This window comes from Plecotus auritus (assembly GCF_963455305.1).
Source record: "Plecotus auritus genome assembly, chromosome: 4".
Taxonomy (NCBI): Eukaryota; Metazoa; Chordata; class Mammalia; order Chiroptera; family Vespertilionidae; genus Plecotus; species Plecotus auritus.
The window spans coordinates 38,771,790-38,794,268 of record NC_137775.1 but is presented as its reverse complement, the minus strand read 5'-3'; the positions used below and the strand labels follow the sequence as shown (position 1 = coordinate 38,794,268).

Sequence of the window (22,479 nt, the reverse complement as noted above, 5' to 3'; positions counted from 1 at the left end):
AAAGGTGTACCAATATACCTCATCTTGCAGTATGCCATTGTAACCTACAGTCCCACAGTTATACCAACAAACTGAATTTTTCCTCCAATCAAGGAAACTGATGCTTTTAAAAGGATAAAATAAGATGATGCTTTGCATCCTTAGCCTAAGAGATGATATGGCAGGAGGCATAATGCAAAGTGCTAAATTTGGATAGGAGATAGGAGAGTAGAGAAAAATAGGGCAAGGACCCTGGATAAATTTACAGCAAAACTTGTCACAGAGTGGAATAGTTTAATCTGAAGTGTTATAAATTTTTGTATCAAGTAAAGCATAATTAACTTTGAAAATAGTTGGCTACTTTAAAAGCACATAATTGGCTTACCTTCCTTATTTTTTTCTACTATGTAACAAGAACAATCCAATGTAAATTATAGATTATAAGCAACTTAATGAGATCTCTTCTTTTATTATAAATCACACATAACTCTCTTTCATATCATATAAAACACAGAAATATAACCCAGCCTGGCCGGCATAGCTCAGCAGTTGAGTGTCAATTCAATCTATAAACCAGAAAGTCACGGTTCAATTCCCAGTCAGGCAGCTGATTTTCTCATCCTCTCTCTCTTTCTTTCTTTCTTTCTTTCTTTCTTTCTTTTTCTCTTTCTCTCTCTCTCTCTCTCTCCCTTCCTCTCTGAAATCAATAAAAATATATTTTTAAAAGAAAAGAAATATAACCCAGATTTTTAAAAATATAAACCAAACACAGGAAAAAAATCAAAACTTCTCCTTTGTTGATTGTGTAATTGGGTCAAATGAAATCAGCAAACAGCATTACCAATCCAGATTTCTACCTACAGAAATAAATCAAGAAAAATATAGGAAAAGAGGATGGGGATAAAGACAATTCAATACGTTACAATGATTGAGAAGCAAATCTAAATATTTTCATACTTTTTTTGTGCTACATTATATAATCTTGGTTCCATTAAAAAGAAGAAAATTATAATGTTCTTTGCTGTAATAATGGTATTATGGTTATGCAAGAGAATGTGTTTATTTTTAGGAGATGCATGCTGAAATATTAAAGGATATAGTGCCATAATGACTTCACCTTACTTTCAAGTGGTTCACATATATATATATGTTATGTATATGCAAATACATTTATAGAAAAATCAAATGTAGCAATCTGTTAACTGCTTAATCAGACTCTGGGATGGAAAACTGCAGCCCAGACTAAATCCAGCCATGCCTGTTTTTGTAAATAAACTTTTATTAGAATACTGCCAATGCTCATTCATTTGCCTGTTGTCTATAGCTGCTTTCTCACTACAACTACAGAATTATGAGTAGTTGTGACAGGGACCACATGGCTTCAAAACCTAAAATATTTACTGGTCCTTTACAGAAAATATCTGGTCCTTTACAGAAAAAAATTTTTTGCTAACTCCTGATCTAGACAATGGATATAAAGATGATCATAGGACTAAGTCTATAAACTTTTCTGTATGTTAGAAAGTTTTTATAATCAAAAGTTGAAAATTTTACAATTTTATATATGAATCTTTTCACTTCTCAAGAATATAGATAAATACAGAAACAGATCATTGAAAGAGAGCTTGGACATAATCATAATAATGATATACTAAAAAGTTATGCCATTTTGGGTGCAAAAGGAACAACTTTTTAAGACAGAAACTTGGTGTCTTAAACACTCTTACCCTAATAGGAATTTATCCTATAGAAATACAAAGTGTAAAAAGATTAATAGCAATGTTTGTTATCTGCCAGACACTGGTTCAAGCACTTCACATGTTACATAATCCTCACAACAATCCTATCAGGTAAGTACTATTATCCCCATTTCACAGATGAGGAAACTAAGACACAGAGTTAATTTGCCCAAGTCACACAGCTAATAAGTGGTATAGCTGGGATTATGAATCCAGATAATACATTTTCAAAGCCCAATCTTTTTTTTTTAATGTAGAAAAGCAATTTATTCCATTACAGTATAAGCACTAACATAGTTAGTCATGGAGAATAATAGCAGGCCTGCTGTTGAAACAGGTCACCCAAAACAGAGATGTATCAAACTAGTGGTCCAGTATTAACTCCTAAAAATAAAAAAGCAACTCTTATCCAAGATTAATTTACTTATAAAAACAAATACAAGCTATCAATTCACCCTTCTCAACTTAACTGAACAGTCTACATCTTTACAACTTGGTGGTCCCAAGTTTAAAAAAAAAATTTCTTTTTTCACATAAAGGAAAAAAATAATATGAAAACAGCTCAAGAAATATACTAACAACAGCCCTAGCTGGTTTGGCTCAGTGGATAGAGCATCATCCGGTGGACTGAAAGGTCCCAGGTTCGATTCCAGTCAAGGGTACAATGCCTTGGTTGTGGGCTCAATCCCCAGTAGGGGGTGTGCAGGAGGCAGCTGATCAATTCCCTATCATCATCGATGTTTCTCTTTCTCCCTCTCCCTTCCTCTCTGAAATCAATAAAAAATATTTTTTTAAAAAGAAGAAATACACTAACAAGCAAAAATATATGGAAAAGAGGAACACGTAATTTTGACTTAACTCACAAAATTGAGAGGAGACTGATCTACACAGGAAAATGTGCATCCTGGAAAGTCAGGTGTGAAGATTTTATTTTATTTTGTTGTTGTTGTTAATCCTCACCTGAGGATATCTTTCCATTGATTTTTATTTTTTTAATATATTTTATTGATTTTTTACAGAGAGGAAGGGAGAGGGATAGAGAGTTAGAAACATCGATTAGCTGCCTCCTGCACAGCTACTGGGGATGTGCCCGCAACCAAGGTACATGCCCTTGACCAGAATCGAACCTGGGACCTTTCAGTCCGCAGGCCGACGCTCTATCCACTGAGCCAAACCGGTTAGAGCTCCATTGATTTTTAGAGGGAATGGAATGGAGGCGGATAGACAGAAACAAGGAAACATCAATGTGAGAGAGACACATTGATTGGTTGCCTCCCACATGTACCCAGACCGGGACTGGAAATCGAGCCTACAACCGAGGTACAAGGTACATGTCCTTGACTGGAATCAACGCGGCTGATGCCCTATCCACTGAGCCAAACAGACTAGGGCTATTTTAATTTTATTTTTATTTTTGTAAAACCTAAGCGATTGCAGAGAAGCAAGCAAGCTTCTAATTAAAAAAACTTCCCATGACCAACAAAATATACCAAAAACATAGAGCAATAGTTTGGGGTTCTGAGAAAAAAATATTCTTAATATGGAATTCTATATTCAGCCAAACTATCAATCAAGTATGAGGAGATGCAAGAACTCAGAAAATCTACACATCCTATATGAAAAAGTTGCTAAATATATATATATATATCAACTAAACAATCAAACAAAAAAAAATCCAACAAAAACCACACATGGGATATTAGGAAATACTATTAGCTGAGTATGCCCAGAAGACTTCCATTAGGCCTTAAAACTTAGATTATTTCAAAAAGCACTTATTTAACACACAAGATTACACTTCCTTCTCTAAGGGTCTCAATACCCTAATTCGTTCAGCAATAAATAACTTTCATAATCATAATATTTTAAGACTGTTGAACGGTTTCCAATATTCACTTTTTAGAATAAACCCATAGACAAAAAGCAATGAATAAACCAGGATGCTATAAAAATTACACTTTAAAAATTGGATTGGAAGACAGAAAAAAAGAGTAAGAGAAATGTGTTACTTTCTTTAATATTCATATCAGGAAGACCCATATAATATCCTGATAAATTAAGAAAAAGAAATTGAAGTTTATAATTTAAAGTCATAAAAGTATTCACCATAATAAGTTAAAAAAAAAAAAAGGTAAGAAATTTCAAGGTTGAGATGGGAAAAGGGAAAATAGGAAGTAGTGAGATTTCACAAAATTGCTCAGCTTTTCTAGTAAGTCAACAGAAACTGCCTAAAGTGGATAAATCAAGAAAGAGAATTATATGTATACTAGAGGCCCGGCGCACAAAATTTAGGCACTGGGGGAGGGGGGGGTCCTTCAGACCTGCCTGCACCCTCTCACAGTTTCAGACCCCTTGCTCCTTACTGCCCACCTGCAGCGGAGGCAGGAGAGGATCCCGCCACTGCCACTGCACTCACCAGCCATGAGCCCGGCTTCTGGCTGAGTGGTGGTCCCCATGGGAGCGCACTGACCACCAGGGGACAACTCCTGCATTGAGCATTTGCCTCCTGGTGGTCAGTGCATGTCATAGTGACCGGTAGTTCCGTCATTTGGTAGATTTGCATATTAGAATTTTATTATATAGGATACCTTAAAATAATTTATTATATAAGATACTTTAAACACCAGCAAAACTTTAAACACAGTTAACACTAGTTTCCTTTGAGAAGTGAAGGAGGCTTGGGAGTGGACAGTAAGAAGGCTTTTACTTTTAAGTACAATTGTACTGTTGGAGTTTTTTAAAATCATTTGCTACTATTATCTGACAAAATTTAATAGCATAAAAACATTTCTATTTTGATACAAATATGCTATAAAAATCAAAAAATTGCTGAGAAATTAGTTAACAGAACTCTGACTTTCTAAGTTACACAAGCTCACATTACACACAGAGTGGGGCAAAAGTAGGTTTATAGTTGTGAATAAACAAGATGCAAAATTTATTCTTGTATTATTTTTTAGTTATTGTATTATTTTCCATATGAACTGTAAACCTACAATGTATAACTTTTCTGCCCTATAATATATAACTTTTCAGAAGAAAGGTCAATTTTTTTTAATTTGCACCTAAATCCAAAACAATAGGATTCACTCAGTGTTTAAATAACTCTTAAAATGAAACTATAATAATTACATTGCAAAAAGAAAAGGGGAAGAAGAAACTAACTTTTGTAAAAAATAACATACTTTGTGCCTCAAACTGCTTGGTACTTTTACGGGTGAGCTTATTTAACAATCACAACAAAAATTATAACTTTCTACAGAAAGAGGCAATTAACCCACCTATAAGGCCAAAATTTTGCCTTATTTTTTTTAACAGCCATGGACTTACCTTTCTGTCCTAATGTAAATATCTACAAATATCTGCAAAACAGTTTGCTATGACAGGCTTTGGTCTGTGGTCACAGAAGAAAACTAGGGTAGCTGGCCTACTTGGTAATTAAAGCTATCTGCTAATCACATTCATCTTGGTAACTGAGATCATCAACCACAAAGCCTCACTGAATATTTTTAAATAGAAAATGCACAACAGGTTAAAGCCTCTATAGGGAGGGTGTGTTTTTCCTTTAGAAAGACTTCATATATTAGAAATTCAAAACATTTTTAAAAGAATAGCAATTATTTGAGGATTTCACAGGTTTTCATTTCTCTTTGATCAATCACCGACTTCTGGATAAGAACTCAAACCCTCAATAAAAACTACTGCTGCACACTTGTATCCTGAATTACATCCTGTCTTCTCTCTTGAGACTCTCTTTTATCCTGCACAATGCATGCTCAAAACAGCTATTACAGGAACTGTTGAACTATCAGCTATTTATAAATGGTCAAAAATCTTTAAATAGCTTTGTCAGCTATCTCTTCATGGTTCTAGACCAAAACTACCTGATTTTAAAGACACAGTCACACTAGTATTTAAAAATATTTAATTGCTCTCTGAAAAACAAGTGTCTTGTTCTTTTTGTTTTGGAATCCAAAAGCAGCACTAACATTACACAGTCACAACATGACAAGATAAGGAACAAGTTGATCTTTAAAAACCCATTAGCCAAATACTCTGACTCCATTCATTTACCACCAAGAAAACTTCAAATTCTAATGTACTGCCTAAGTCTTCTACATTGATGCTTAGCCTTCACTGCACTACTTGAGCATTTTATAAAACTAATACACAATTTAACATATTAATTTCTTTATCCAGCATATCCAGTTCAAAAATATAGTACACAAAAATAAAAATTCTTAATTCATCAAAAATCTTCCCTGCCCATTGGCCTGCCCAAGGTTGATTACCAGTCAAAGGTTGCAGGTTCAATCCCCTGGCCTGTTTTTGGGGGAAGGGGAGGCAGGGCAGCGGGGTGGGAGGCAACCAATCAATGTGTGTCTCTCACATCCATGACTGCCTGTTGGTCTCTTTCTCTCTCTCTCTCTCTCTTCTTCCTCCCCTCCCCCACTCTCTCTAAAAAGCAATGGAAAAAATATCCTCTGGTAAGGATTAAAAAAACAACAACCTCCCCATAGGTCTGTCTACTTTTTGCCTATCAAAAACTCAGAGACATGCCTTTCCCATGCTGCTAAACCAGTAACTTGCACTTCCTACAGCAAACTAATGATTTAGAACTCATTTTTATGTACTAATAATTCTTTTTAAAGCCCTAACATTTATCTTCTTTATTCTCAGCTCCCTGTCGCTAGTCTTTGAAATTTTTTATTTCATACTGCACCATATTAGCAAATCATTTCAAGCCATTACTTCCAAGGGTAAGCAACTTCTAGGAATTTAATTTACAGCTATATTAATACACACAAAATACTGTACCTACTAGGATATTCACTGCAGTGTTAGTACTAGCAAAAGACTGGAGACGGCCTAAATGTCCATCAAGAAGGACAAATTCAATAGAATACAATGAAACTATTAAGAGGAACTAGGGATCTCAGTACATAAGATACATAGTAATCTTCCCATTATATTTAAGGTTAAAAACTAGAGAGAAAAACGTGTACTACCATTTATCACTAAACACACAGCCCCCAAGAAAACCTCTCTAAAAAGAAAAACGAAGTTGCTTCTAGAAAGGGGAAAAGGTGGCTGGCAAAGGGAAGGCTACATTACATTATATATCTTTTTATGCACATGCATTTATTACGCATTCTTTTTTTTTTTTTTACAAAATGTTTGTTTGAAAAAGTAATCAGATACCCTTGATTCCACTCACAAATTGAGTTTTTCAGTTCCAATTTTGGTTTGCTTTATCAAACAACTTCAGCCTCAAATTTTCACCTGTAACTTGAAAGGCATCTCTCCTATTTCATTTGTCCACACCGTCATTTACATATTTTTATTAAAAGGTCACTCCATGGATTTGAGAATTTTGTGTTGCCAAACCATTCATTCCAAAAACTCTAAACCTGTGCATTCCAATATTATAGCTACTAGCCACTTTCTCAGACACACTAACCATGCCTCTTGAGCCACATGTGACTAGTGGCTACCATATTGAACAGCACAAATGTGTTCTCATCACTGCAGAAATAATAACATCACTGCTCTAATCTAAGGGTTGGCAAACTAGTCTGCAGGGCCAAATCCAGCCCATCACCTGTTTTTGTAAATAAAGTTCTTCTTACAAAACACAGCCATTCTAATTTGTATTTGTTCACATATCTGTTGATACTTGGCACTACAATAGCAGATTCAAGTAATTGCAACATAGAAGGTATGGCCCACAAAGCCTAAAATATGTGGCATCTGCCTCTTTACAGAAATTCGTCAACCACTGCTCAATTTCTTTGAAAAGAACATTTATTTCCTCTGGGTCTCAAAAATAAAGTTTTAAAGGCTTGCAATGCGTAAATGAAGAACCCATTAAACATATACCAATGCATGCTTGATTTACTAAGTGCTAAAGATACTTAAATTTTTAACATATGTCCATGATATCAAAAAAGTCCTAAAATGTTTGAACGCTGACATTTTCTAAGCATCTCTATAAAATAGAAACTAAAAGCGCAGAAGATAGATAACTACGATAGATAACTACAGTCTAGATACTTTAAAAGAGCTGGCATAAAAGACCAAAAAATGCCTAATAATTCAAAAAATTCATCTATGCTCCTTATCAATCTATTGTTTCAACTGTCTTGAAAAGCACCATATAATTTCTTAGAACAAAAATTACACTAGACCTAGTTAGTGCTACAGAAATATTTATATTTAACCATGTATCTCATGCAACTTCACTATATTTCAGGCTTTCAAAATTATTACTAAAAATATCAGTGAAGCATGTTTACCAATTTAGGGCATTTTTTTAATTAAGTAAAAATTTTGAGTGTGCATTATCTGTCCAACCCTGTGATCACACATTTGTAGCTATTAGTTGAAGGAGCAGATAAATATCACTTATATTGCTATTATACACATAAGAACAGAGGGACAGAAGCACAGCTAATGAGTATACTGGGTGAATAAGGGAAAGCTTCTAAAAGAAAAACTACTTAAATTGGAGTATAAGCAGGAGTTTGCCAGTTCTATGGGGTAAGAGGAAGAGAGAAGGCGGAATGGTAGAGCAACACCACTCTAATTTGAATATAGAAAAAAGAAAATGAAACATGAAAAAGACTTAGCAAGTCCTAAAAAATGAGTAGTTCAATGCTACAGAAGCACAGGGCTTGAACACACTGGGGAAAAAAGACGGAGTTGGTAGCAATGTAAAGACCGTGAAGACTAAAGACTTTAGGATCTGAATGCAAATACTTTTACATGCCAAACTAAAGAATTAAGATTGGATGTGACTGTATGAGCCAGAGAATGTACAGTTTTTCCAGCAAGAGATATGACATGATTTATTTTATTTTGTAGGAAAATGACACTGGCAGCAACTTTGATCTTGGGTAACAGTGAGGAAAGACTAATGGCAGAGACTAATCAGCTACTGTGCAAATCAGAAGATGACCGAAAGTAATGACAGTGAGGATGAAGAGAAACCAGATGAAGAGAATCAGTGATAGAATCCAGAGGCCAGCATGCCTACTTTTTAAAAATGTCCCTCATATGTCCCTTTTCCATATTCTTTGGTATAGATGTATCCTTTGCATGGAAAAAGTTTATGCAATAAGATTGTCAAAACTGAAGGCCTTTTTTGTTTCTCCTCCCATGGTATTAGGATAGAAAACACATTAGAAATGCAATAATTCAGAGTCCAGAGACCTGGATTTCAGGTTGTCTCTTCTGTGAGACTGTGGGCATAACAATTAGCTTCTAAAAGCTTTGATTTTCTCATTTGTAAAAAGAGGAAATTAGACAAGATGATCTGAAACTCTTGAAAGTTCTAAAATGCTATGATCGTACTGATACATCTTTAATTTTCAAGTCTCCAAAAAAATGCAAATACAATCATCTATTTAACTACCAACCAAATGTGAAAAATCCATCAAAACCAGGCAAACACTATTCTATTATTTACCTACTACGTTTATTTGTAAAAGGTTTCATGGCATACATTAAGACATATAGTCATCAACTACTCATCTGAAACCCTAACTCTGTAAGACTTCTCTGTCAGCCATTTCACTTTCAATTACTAAGTATCTTTCAAAAACATCTACAAAAAGGAGCATTCTTTTATTGGAGTGGTTCAAAAGACTAAATGAATGTCTGCAAAGTTGAATAGTAGTATTGTTGGGTACAAGTTTTCAGACATAACACTATCCTATAGAATCATGTTTGTCTGAACCTCTTACTGACAAAGAACTTTTTTAATAATATTCCTTTATCAATCAAAACAAAAAGTGTTTCAAACTTGAGAAATATGGTCTCAAGATTTGTAACCATAAACTACTGTGACTTTTTACTAATGTTAAAAGAAAAACTGTATTACAAATTCTTCTCATACTAAAACATATAGAAATATTCTGAACTTGTTTCTCTTCAAGAATAACATTTAAACCTGGTTTAAAAAAAAAATAGTTGGGTGAATAGATTGTCTTTCTTCAAAACAAAAAGATGGAACAAATAACATTTAAAGGTGAAAACCCCAGATGTAAATCTTGCATTTTGCAGTCTGTTCTAAATTTATGGAGCATAATTAATATAGTCTAAGTTAAAATTATGTATTTCAAAGGAAATAATATTCTAAGGTTTTGTAAACTGTAATATTAAACTATAAATAGAGGCTTTTCTAATGATGTTTTATGTTACATTAGTTCTTCCAGTGTTTCTTCTAAAGACCTGAACAATTTATTGGTTATACAGTATACTACACTATATATATATATATATACACACACACACACACACACACTAGAGAAATTTCTCTTTAAGGTATCCATGTGATTTTTCTTGCTCCCTAAAATAGAACTATACATTTTTCTGAGTTAACCAAAATAAATTCTGGAAAGAGCTGAATTGTTATTTACCATGATCAGAGTGTAAAATCCTTTACTATGCAAATCCGTATTACAGTTTAAAAGATCACGCATTTTTTCTTTCAAACTGCTGGTATCAATGAACATCAAAATGAACCTGCCATAACCCACAAGAGATGTGGATGTTTAGCTTAAATTTCAACTAGACCTTTGGTCCAAAAAAAAAAAAATCCTTTACTTTGACTTTTCTTACTTGTAATAAATATAGTGGTTAAAAACTAATGCTTTCAAAAAAATAAATAAAAGGAAAACTAATGCTTTCAGATCCTGAAAGTTTTCTTTAAAGTATAATATTTTGAAGATACACAAACTGATCTTGAGTAAAGAATCTCCATTAATCCTAGTCAAACAAATTTCACGCAAGAAGAAAGTGTATTCGACTCAATAACTTTATTAGAAGGGGGAAATATTTTAAAATAGAAGCAGGAATTAAATTATGTTTTTTGTTATAGCCCATGCTATTCAAATACAATTCAGAAGCAGAATTTTTAACTTTTCTTAAAGTTGCCTGCTATTTTAACAAAAAAATAAATTGAAAAAACATTTTTAAAAATTCCAGATCAAGTGTATTAAAAAGTTAGCATGAGGAGTATGAAAAACAGCACACCTGATTTGTTCTGTAATGTCAATGTCCAATTAGGACAATTAGATGTATTTTCCCAAAATGTATCTGATTAATATTCCCACGGAACAACGGTATAAAAAGTAAAGTGGATAATCCAAAAGCAAAATACAAGTCAATTACAGTACTTCAAGGACACCTGGCAATTAAACAAAAAGAATTCTGGAAAAAAAGTTTACAAACAACTGAATACTATGGGGCCCGTTCAGTTATAACAAGAGAAAAAATTATTTACTCTATATAGTACCTTATAATTTTCACGTTTTATGATAAAGCAATTTATAAGGTGTGCTTTTTCATTCCCTGTATGAAATCAGCACACACCTACACGCTACCTAGAGTCCACGTATCAACCATTCCAGTTACAAGGTGCACAGAACGACAAGCACTTCAAACTTACTGAAGTCATTGTGACTGACATTCAGTTTATTCAGAAATGTTCCGCTGAGAGCCTAAAAAGACTCTTCCATATAGTTTGACCGTGTTTAAAGGCTAAGATGGGCAGGCTAAGATGTTCCCAGGCGCTCTCGTTCGGGGGGAGGGGAACTCCTGCCAGGATGGGCAATGAGGGGACGATAGATTGAAACCCACTCCTCGCAGGCAGGGAGCTGGTTCCACCTGTCCTGCAGTGCAAGCCCGCAAGCCCTCCAGGACCAAGGAGAGGCGTTCTCAATGGTACATTATCCAGCTCGCCTTCTCTAAGAGAACAATCAGCATGGGCTTCCTAAGGGGTTCCTTCAGTTCTCCCTCAACTCCCAGGAAAACAAAGGTTCGGGCCCAGATCTGTATCACCCCGCATTCCGTTCTGGATCATGGGGGCTCGAAAAACAGCAGCACGCAGTCATTTGGCCGAGGATGGAGTGGAGGACTTAAGAGTCCCCGCGGTGGGGGGGAAATGAGTTACCAGAGAACTAGACGAACTCTTACATTCTGCGGGCAAAATGCGGTTCATCTCTCAGGAGATCCTACATTCGGAGGAAGGTGCAGAACCCAGAATGTGAGAAAGCAAAATCAGGGGAGGGGTCGAGAAATCGCCGGGTAAACGTCAGGGAGGAACTACGCTGAAGGGCCCATGGGTTGCCGACCCCACGGGCGGAGGTGCCCAGCGGGTCGGACCCGCGAGGCTGTCTGGGACGCCGGCGCTCGGCCGCCCGACGGGCTCTCAGCGAGGTTTCAAACCGCCGCCCCCGGAAGGCGCCCAGCCGATTGGAAGTTCCATAACGACCGTCACCAGCCCAGGGCCCGAGCGGCAACTCCTCGGCGGAGCTCTCAGCCCTCCGCGTCTCCGCAGGAGACCAGAACCCACAAACTCCACCTCCGATCGAGATCCCAACTCGCGTCCCGCCGCCAGCTTCTCGCACACGGAAATCTCCCTCCGGGACGGGACCGACGCCCCCCGACCAAGCTGCGCCGCGAGAGTTCCAGGGGCGCGACGGGGCCGCACGGGGGGTGGAGGGGGGGCGAGCAGAACCCGCGTCCCTCCGAGTCCGTCCCAGGACGCGGCGTCGCGACCACCTCCGCCTCGCCCCTCTGGCACGGCCGGGCCGGGCTCCGACCCACCCATCCCGCGCGCTGGCGGGCAGGGCGAGGACCCGAGCCAGCCTACTCCCCCGCCCCAGCTCTTACCCATCTTTCCGCCTCGCCTTGTAGACGTGCCCGTAGGTGCCGCGTCCCACTTTGCACCCTTCGTACTCAAACAAATCCTCCACCCGCTCCCGCTCCGCCGCCAGCTTCGCCTTGAAATCATAATCCATTGTCTGCTTCCCCCATAGAGGCACCGGGACGCGGGGGCCGCCGCTCAGTCCCTCCTCCTCCTCCCCCCCGCGACCGCCGCTCCACTTCTCCAACAGCCGCCAGTCGGGCGCGCGCACACGCGCGCGACACCCGCCGCCCCGCGGTCCGCCTTCAGCAGGGGATTCCTCGGCGGTCCCCGCAGCCACCTCCTCCTCCTCCGCGGCGGTGGCGGCAGCTCCAGCAAACACCCCCAATCCCGCCTCCCCCCTTCATTTCCTTGTTTTGGAACCTGGTGGGCCGCGCCGCGGCTTCCTCGAGCTCATTAACAAGCCAGCCCTCCCGCCCCGATGTCGCGGAGGCTCTTGGGAAATGTAGTTCAGGCAGCCCCAGGAGCACTTGAGCTTCAGCTGCACAAAAAAATACAACTCCCAGGTTGCCTTACGTCACTACAGCCTCGCCCCCACAAGGCATGCAGGCCTGCGCACTGGAACTGTCCCACCCCCTCAGGTAACGCTGGACTGCCAGTTCCTGTGAAGGCAAAAAGTGCAAAGTTGCAATTCTTCTTTCTGCGAGTCTATGGGAGCTGGTGGGAAGAAGGTCTTAGCTCTGGTATGAGGAAGGGACTTCACTATAACTGTCCCGGGACGAGGAGAGTAGAAAGTACTTAACAAACGCCTAGGCAGGAGTTTGTTACAGTGGTTTGAGAGGCGAGGACTGTGGTTAGAACAGTTGTAGTGCAGATTGTATTTTGTGGCAATTGGTCCGCCTATTGCCCCGCCCCCCGTCCAGCCGCTCATTGGCGGAGACTACAGAATGACGTCCTCGTTGGTGCTTGGGTATCCCCAGGCTTTGGCTTCTTTCCTGCTCTTGATTGGTAATTGAGTATGCTCAGTTCTTCCTGATAGGTTAATTTTTTTTCTTGGCGATACAAAAACCGTATTTCAAAAACTGAACATTACGCTGTTTCCTAGTTCTAGCATGGGTCTGAGAAGAGCGTGTGACTTCTGAGCCCTAGCAGCCAATCATCCTTTTCTTGACCTTCTAGTTATGGTCTCCTCCTAACATTTGAGTTTCCGTAGCTAAGCTTGGGTCATCTGAGGACAAAGTTTTTGGAGGATGCAGCGTTTTAAAAACAATAATTTGAATTGGGTTGCAAAGGTGTTTTTTTACGGTGTATGCATAATGCCGACGTTCTAGAATGTTTAAGAAAGTCTCTTTAATCAAGGTGAACCCTAATTCATTTCATTTTTGCGTGCATAACATGTCAGATGATTGGAATACAATCTTAAACATGATTGATGCTAGGATGGGACTTACATGCTACTTTCGGTGGAAACACAAAGGAGGGAATGGTCGCGTTTATCTGAAGGGGTAAGGAAAGTGAACAGTGACCTGTCTGCTAGGTTCTGTAAGAAACCTAGACACCTAGAGGGAGGAGGAAGGAGGATGGTTTATTTACTACAACAGTAAGTTCCCTGAGAAACTTCCTCAGATCTTGAAGTAAATCAAGAAGTATTTGAATTTCTCTTATTTCCAGGCACTAAGATAAACGCTGGAGATAGAGATGAAAACTGATCTTTTTCCATCTGGGAACAAAAACGTATTGGAGAAGGAAGAAGGAGGGGAAGAAGGGGATAGGGTGGGGGAGAGGAGAAGAAGGGAGAGGGGAGGAGGGAGGAAACTAGGAAGAGACTGGACAGATAAGCAGAGGTCAAATTTTGAAAGAGCTATATACTAGTATATCAAGCAGAAGTTTTAGAGTTCAGCATTCTGTAGGCAATAGGAAGCTACTGAGCTAAGACTTTTGAGCTAAGGAGTGGTGTAACCAATGTTGTATATTCAAAAAAATCCTTCTGACAACAGTATTTGAGATAGATTGGGGGGAGGTGAAAACAGTAAAAAGCTATTGCATAATACTGGTACAAGGATCTGAACCATGGATTGACAGTGCTGATTATGAGAAAAAAGCAGATACCGGAATTATTTATGAACAAGATTCAACAGGACCTAGTGATTAATTAAATATGGGGATTAAGAAGAGAATAATCCAAGATGAGAAAATAAAAGAATAGGAGCAATTTATAAGAGAAAGATGATGAGTTTACCTAGGACACGTTGAATTTGAAATGCCTGTGAGGTATCAAGATAGAAATAACAAGTAAGCAGATGAGTATTTTTATCTGCTAATAGGAAGTCTGACCTAAATGTACAGATATGAAAATCATCAGCGTATGATGGTGGAGTGTGGAGAATATTTTTTGGTTGGTTGCTATTTTTTTATTTTTTATTGATTTCAGAGAGGGAGGGAAAGGGAGAGAGAGAAAGAGAAACATCAATGATGAGAGAGACTCATTGATTGGCTATCTCCTGTGTGCACCCCAACCCCCCAACTGGGGATTGAGACCGCAGGCATGTGCCCTTGACCAGAATTGAACCCAGGACTCTTCAGTCCATAGGCCGACGCTCTATCCACTGAGCCAAATCAGCTAGGACTGGTTGGTTGCTATTTTAAAATAGGAGTTTTGCATTCATTTATCCTCAAAACATCCCAATTAGGTCTGCTGTATTATTCCTGTTTTACGTTAGAACAAACTGAAACAGCTAGTAAATTGCAGAGCCAGATCTTAATGAATGTGTACTTGAAAGTAAATGGAAAGTGGCCCTAACCAGTTTGGCTCAGTGGATAGAGCAGCCGTGGACAAACTACGGCCCACGGGCCGGATCCGGACCGTTCGGCTGTTCTATCCTGCCCGCGGAGCCGAAAGAGCGGAGGGTTCTCTTGCTCTTCCCTCCACTCCTTCACTAGCAGCAGTGTTAACGTGGCAACGTCGGGAAACACGGCCGGCCGCAGCTCCTTCTTCTGAGTGGGCGGATTTATATCCCCATTCAGTAGAAGGAACAACCTCTCAATCTTCCAGAGGCTCCTTGTAATGCCCGTGGACGCGTCCCCCGACATCACCCTGGGAATGTGTAGACACGTTATCGTGGTGATGTAGGGAGACACGCCCCTGGAGAGCACAGTATCAGAGCCTTTCTGAGGTAAGATTAAGAGCTCTACTCAAACACAATTTTTTCCTGTTCCCACATTCTGTACATCACAATGACTTGTTAATAAAACAACAAAGACTTTCAGCTTTTAGTCACTTCAACTGGTGGCCTGTCCTTTGTCACAAAACCCTGAAACAGCACCAGAAGAGGTGCAACTGGAACTCATCAATCTTCAGTCTGACTTTGTCCTAAAGGAGAAATTCAGCTCTCTTGAACTAAGAGACTTTTATGCTTCACTTAATGAAGCCACTTTTCCAAACATCTGGAGGATGGCACAGAAGATACTGGTACTGTTTGGGTCAACCTATGTTTGTGAGCAGACATTTAGCGTCATGAACATCAACAAAGCCCCTCACAGATCCAGCTTAACTGACGAACACCTCAGATCTATCCTGAGAATAGCCACAACAAAACTAACTCCAGACTTTGATGCATTAGCTAAAAAAGGAGACCAACAACACTGTTCCCACTGAAGTTGATGTTTTAAAGACCAAAAACCTTTCAACCCAGTCTACATTGCCATCTACATCTACGTCCCGGGCATAATTTGGAAGTTGCACTAAAGAAAATGCTTAATTTACTGTTTACACATTTTGTTCTTTTCTATTTGTTTTAGTTTTAAATTATTTTATTATATTTAAGTTTAATTTGAAAGGCTTTTGTACCTTTCCTTTGTTAGGCAATTTTATTTTGCCTTTGCCATCTTCAATATAAGGTATGTTATTGTGCTATGATTCCTCCATTTTTTGAAGTTTCAAATTATAATAATTAGTGTTTACATTCTTCTTGTTAAAATGTTTGAAATGAATAAAACTATTGAAATAAAAAAAAAGACCGTACCCTTTTATGTAATGATGTTTACTTTGAATTTATATTAGTTCACACAAACACTCCATCCATGCTTTTGTTCCGGCCCTCCGGTCCAGTTTAAGAACCCATTGTGGCCCTTGAGTCAAAAAGTTTGCCCACCCCTGGGATAGAGCATCTATCTGGGAACTGAGGCTCCCCAGGTTCAGTTCTGGTCAAGGGCACGTACCTTGGTTGCAGGCTCGATTCCCGGCCCTGGTTGGGGCACAGAAAGGCAACCAATCAATGTGTCTCTCTCACATCGATGTTTCTCTATCTCTCCCTCTCCCTCTACTCTCTCTAAAAAAAAAAAGAAAAAGAAAAAATCAATGGAAAAATATCCTTGGGTGAGGATTAACAAAACAAAACAAAAAAAAAGTAAATGGAAAGTGGACCATTATGTTAGTGAAAAATAAAATATAATTATGAAAAGCTTAACTAAAAAAAAAAAAAATTGGACCACACCCTGGGTTAACAAGGATATGGGAAAACAGATACTCTCCTACATTGCCTATGGAAGTAAATATTTGAAAAATACATGCCAATGTTATACATTAGATTTTGATCTTAGCAGCATCTATCAAAATTACATAGTAGTATCCTACAGTTATACTCCTTGTGGTGGAAACTGTGATGTGCCTCCCAGAACCCCGTTCAGGACTAAAGGATGTTTATCTCCAAGCTGCTGGGAGCGGTGCCACAGACGGCCTTCAGCTGTCAGTCCCCTTCAGGGATTGCCTTGGCCACCTCACCTAAGTCATGCCATTTCCCCAGAGCAGCAATTTTCAGCCTTTTTCATCTCATGACACAAACTAATTTCTAAAATTCTGTGGCACACCAAAAAATATACTTTTGGCCATTCTGACCAAAAAAAAAAAAAAGTATAATTTTGGTTCATTCATATCAGACAACTATTGTGTTGACTGGTTGTCAATTTTTTATCTGACAGTTTAAGGGAAAAGTGGGTAAGTGCCCCTGACTAAATAGCCAGGTATTGCATGTTTTAAAAACTCCCGCAGCCAATACCCTGCGCTCTTTCTTTCCAACTTGTTGGTCAAGATGGCTCCCGCAAAGAAGGGTGGCGAGAAGAAGGGCCGCTCCGCCATCAACGAGGTGGTGACCAGGGAGTACACCATCAACATCCATAAGCGCATCCATGGCGTGGGTTTCAAGAAGCGTGCCCCCCGAGCACTCAAGGAGATCCGGAAATTTGCCATGAAGGAGATGGGGACTCCAGACGTGCGTATTGACACCAGACTCAACAAAGCTGTGTGGGCCAAAGGAATAAGGAATGTCCCATATCGTATCCGAGTACGTTTGTCTAGAAAACGTAATGAGGATGAAGATTCACCAAACAAGCTATATACATTGGTCACCTATGTGCCTGTCACCACTTTCAAAAATCTACAGACCGTTAATGTGGACGAGAACTAATGCTGATGGTCGAATAAAGTTATACAACTGCCAAAAAAAAAAAAAAAAAAACTCCCGCAGCCCTAACCGGTTTGGCTCAGTGGATAGAGCATCGGCCTGTGGACTGAAGGGTCCCAGGTTCGATTCCGGTCAAGGGCATGTACCTTGGTTGCAGGCACATCCCCAGTAGGGGGTGTGCAGGAGGCAGCTGATCGATGTTTCTCTCTCATCGATGTTTCTGACTCTCTATCCCTCTCCCTTCCTCTCTGTAAAAAAATCAATACAATATATTAAAAAACAAAAACTCCTGCAACACACCAGCGTGCCTCTTGTGGCACACCAGTGTGCTGCAGCACACTGGTTGAAAATCGCTGTATTAGAGCAACTTACATCCAATGGCTGATCATCAATGCAGAGATATAAAGGCCCAGACCTCTCGCCCCACTTCAGGATAACTCTGATGAGTCATCCTATCATCAGAACTCCTTGTGGGGCTCACTGAGGCCATCACTGAGAATGTGATGCAGACCAACTTTTCAATCTCCCCCATTCTGCTTTCTTCCTTTCCACTCCAGAGGTATTGATCACAGTTTAGTAACACTCTGTAACAAACTGATTACATGTTAATAATCTCTATCTCAGGGTCTGCTTCCCTAGGAGCCCAACTTGTAATATTCCCCACATGTGCAAGATGATGTAATTCAAGGTATTCACTGAGCATTGTTTCAAATAGGAAAACAACAGAAATGTTCATTAGAGGGGGACTGGACAAATAAATTATGGCAAATCCATGAATGAATGATTATGCAGCCCTGACAATAATGTGAAATTTGTAAAATATGCCTCTTGGGTCTTCTTCCTGAAGGGAGGCCCAGCTGCTAAACTCTGAATCTACCACAGCATTTGCAGTGAGGCCATATTCCCCATGAGCTACCCCCAGCCTGTGATTGAGCATAGACTTCACTGAGTTATTCAGTTGATTGTTTTGTAATTTAGTTATAATTTCTGTTTGGTCCTGTGATGAGGTGAGTATAGTTTCCACCTACTCTGCTGCCATCTTGGATCTCCAGATGCTTTTTTTATTAAAAATAAAAAACAATCTGTCTCAGATAACACCAAACACCTTGAAATCCCAGATTAGGCTTTCTTATTTATATTTTTCTTTTAATAAAGGAAAGTCTAATAACTGTAAGAATATTATTAAACATTCCTTCTTTATCTTTTAGGTACTCTACCCTGGCAAAATAGATCATGGTAGATTAATCTGATTCTTAAAAATTAATCTAGTATTCTCCGTAGATAGATTGCAAGACATTTTTTCTTTCTATTGATATTTTTTAGTTGATCATGTTTAGAAAAATATAGGATATCCTCAAATATACAATAAATACAATGTGCTACAAAACAACAATAAAGTAGATTGATCAGTCCCACTATCGAGCAGATACTTATTTCAGAATTGAGGGACGCATTATTTTCTTTTTATTCAGAGAAGAAAAAAGTCAAATTCCTTTCAAAAAGGAATAATACTACATAATAACCTTATTTGTCTCTTTGGCTTACTATGTTTTCAGGACAACAGAGAAATTAAAAGTCTATAAATAAGACTTTGCCAGTCATTCTTTCATTCTTTAAACTTTGTAGCCCCAATACAGCGCTAATTGTTTCCTGACACCAAAATACAGCCTTCCCTAAGTTTCAAGCAAAAATCAAACTAATGATATCACACAGAAATTAATAAGGCCTATTTATACTGCTGGTAAGGTATTTGAAAAGTTTGATCTGAACATTAAAATATTGAGTTCAAAAAAAATTGAGTTCATTTGGCACAGGTAGAGAATAGCAATGAAAGGAGAAATCGATGGTTTCAATAGTTTGTTCATGTCAAAGGAAAGGTGGGTGTGCCCTGCTTCCAATGGATTAGTCATGAAGAGAACTGAGCTACAAATCTTGCAAATCAGGTTTGATGCACATGTGATAGAAGTAGTTAGCAAAATCGTGACTATTTTTTAATGCTTATGCCATTAGTCAGAACCAGTTTATAAGCTATGTGGAAGTCAAATTTTAATATGGAGACATTTTTATTACCACAGTCTAATCTAGGTCAGGAAAGTTTATTAAAGAGATTTATCAAGTTATTTCTTCATTGTTTAAGCTCAGTCTTCCTTTAGAAGACTCCCTGAGGAAGTCTTCTCTTGCCTCCCCAGTCTACACTGAGTGCTCCTCATCCATGCTGGTAACACTCTGTAAGATTTCTTCACACTTTCTTAATCTTATGCATATCATGTTTATAAGTCTTTCTTCCCAGATAGTGTATTGGAAATAACAACTAATAATTTTAAGTAGTCTTTTTATTAATTATTCATAATAATAATATATTAACATGTTTATGTTAAAAATAACTTTTCCAGCCCTAGCTGGTTTGGCTCAGTGGATAGAGTGTCGGCCTGCAGACTGAAGGGTCCCGGGTTCGATTCCAGTCAAGGGCATATATCCAGGCTGTGCGCTCGATCCCCAATAGGGGGCGTGCAGGAGGCAGCCGATCAATGATTCTCTCTCATTGATGTTTCTATCTCTCTCTCCCTCTCCCTTCCTCTCTAAAATCAATAAAAATATATATTAAAAAATAATAACTTTCCAAAACAAAATTAATGAAAAGAATGTCATTGTTTTACTTGTGTGTAAATCTTTATACCTGGAATATTAGAACACAGGTAGATTTCCATATCTGCTTCTGCATTCATTCTGATACATTATGTTGTTTTGGTTATGTTTTGTTTGGTTAATTATGTCTTGTTATGAAGAAAAATCTAGCATCACACAGGTATATATATATATATATATATATATATGTATATATGTATGCTAGTGGCCCAGTGCACGAAATTCGTACGGGGGTGGGGATTCCCTCAGCCCAGCCTGCACCCTCTCCAATCAGGGATCCCTCTCGAAATCTGGGACCGCTGGCTCCTAACCACTCACCTGCCTGCTTGCCTGATTGCCCCTAACTGCCTCTGCCTGCCTGCCTGATCGCCCCTAACTACCCTCCCCTGCTGGCCTGATTGCCCCTAACTACCTCTGCCTTGGCCCCCACTACCATGGCTTTGTCCAGAAGGAAGTCAGACATCCAGAAGATGGCTGGTCAACCCGGTCTAATTAGCATATTACCCTTTTATTAGTATAGATTATTCTCTGATAATACATCAAAACTTAACAAGTGGTAGTTTATTAAAGGATAGTAACAATGTAGAATCTGAAGCCAATAGCAATGAAGTTTTCATACTTTATTACCTAAAATTCCATTGCCCTATCTTGAACTTTGAATTCATCTTTTCCTCACACATTTGTAGGTTGATTGGTCCCACTGTCAAGTTACCCATCATACATAAGCCATTCAGAAAATGTTTCACTAAATTATGCAGATCTTCCAAATGTTGACACATTGCATTATCAAAAAAATATTTGTTAATATCACCACAGGTCTCATCAGGAAAGTTTTAAGCATTGGGAAGATATCAAGCTTATGGTATCAGGTAAATTTTTCAAACTACTAATTTTTGCTTGAAAGCTCAATTGTTATCATGGGCAATAAATACCATTAACTATTTTCCTTGAATTAACAGAGTCACTTTATTCATTTCTAAGAAAATACCAAATACCCAGTCTGAATAATCATGGTTTTTCAGACAGTCATTCTTTCAAGTAAAAATGGTGTTCTATGAAAAAAAAAAAAAAAAAAAAGTGGCTAGCCCACTTGTGTAATCAATTCCAGTGATTATAAAAGTGCCTTTCCTCGAGACAATCATTGTACTTCAATATGCAGAAGCTTTTGCTTACTTTCCATCTTGTCCCACAGACCCTCTAGGCAGCCTTGGCAAACTACGGCCCGCGGGCCGGATCTGGCTGTTCTATCCGGTTCTCTTGCTCTCCCCTCCGCTCCTTTACTTTGAATTTATATTAGTTCACACAAACACTCCATCCATGCTTTTGTTCCGGCCCTCCGGTCCAGTTTAAGAACCCATTGGGCCCTCGAGTCAAAAAGTTTGCCCACCCCTGCTCTAGGGTCAATATTTAATAAAGCCAACAATTTTTCTGCTTCATTGAGGACATTTCTATGCGTAACTGGCATTTTCTTTGTTGTGAATGTGTGGTGGTGAAGAATGCAATGACTACCAGTACATTTGGTTCCACTGTCTCATATGCTGAGATGCCAACAATTTTACCCACCATTGATTTCTTTTGCGCCATTAGTGCCAATGTCAATGCAGTAAAAACGGGGCAGCAAATAATGTCTTTTTTTAATTTAATGATTTTAGAGAGAGAGAGATTTGTTGTTACACTAATTTATGCATTCATTAGTTGCTTCTTGTATGGTCCTGACTGGGGATATCGGACAGTGCTCTAACCAACTGAGCTACCCAGCCAGGGCAATAATGTCTTAATATTACGAAAATAGTTTTAACCTTGTAGACTCCCGAAAAGGGTGTTAGCAATGCCCAGGAGTCCATGGACTGTACTTTAAGAACTACTGTGGTAAATAGCTAGTTTCCCGCTTTATAAATGCCCTAGAGTTGCTGTAACAAAATACCACATTCTGAGTGTCTTAAAACAACAGAAGTTTGTTCTCTCACTGGGTGTCTTAAAATACCAGAAATTTATTCTCTCACAG

At 38.8% G+C, this 22,479-nt stretch overlaps 2 protein-coding genes across 8 annotated transcripts in view; one reads left to right on the top strand and one right to left on the bottom strand.

The window, feature by feature from the left end:
• The window catches only part of CDK19 (cyclin dependent kinase 19), a 134,870-nt gene extending 122,167 nt beyond the window's left edge, over positions 1-12,703 (bottom strand). For 5 of the 7 annotated variants that reach the window (XM_080664213.1, XM_080664211.1, XM_080664216.1 and 2 more), the window contains exon 1: positions 12,396-12,649. In XM_080664213.1, coding sequence (XP_080520339.1) covers positions 12,396-12,523 — 128 coding nt within the window. In that variant the 5' untranslated portion in view covers positions 12,524-12,649. Of the gene's footprint in view, positions 1-12,395 lie in introns of all 7 variants that reach the window. The other 2 variants (XM_080664217.1, XM_080664214.1) reach the window with 2 other exon arrangements.
• Positions 12,704-17,423: 4,720 nt separating this feature from the next.
• On the top strand, positions 17,424-17,864 carry LOC308246407 (large ribosomal subunit protein eL31-like). The gene has a single exon (XM_080664606.1). The coding sequence runs from the start codon at positions 17,457-17,459 to the stop codon at positions 17,829-17,831; it is 375 nt and encodes a 124-aa protein (XP_080520732.1). The 5' UTR covers positions 17,424-17,456; the 3' UTR covers positions 17,832-17,864.
• Positions 17,865-22,479: the final 4,615 nt, after the last annotated feature.

What these genes read in the sequence shown, in the direction of transcription:
- LOC308246407 (XM_080664606.1), top strand. Translation starts at nt 17,457, where the DNA reads ATGGCTCCCGCAAAGAAGGGTGGCGAGAAGAAGGGCCGCTCCGCCATC.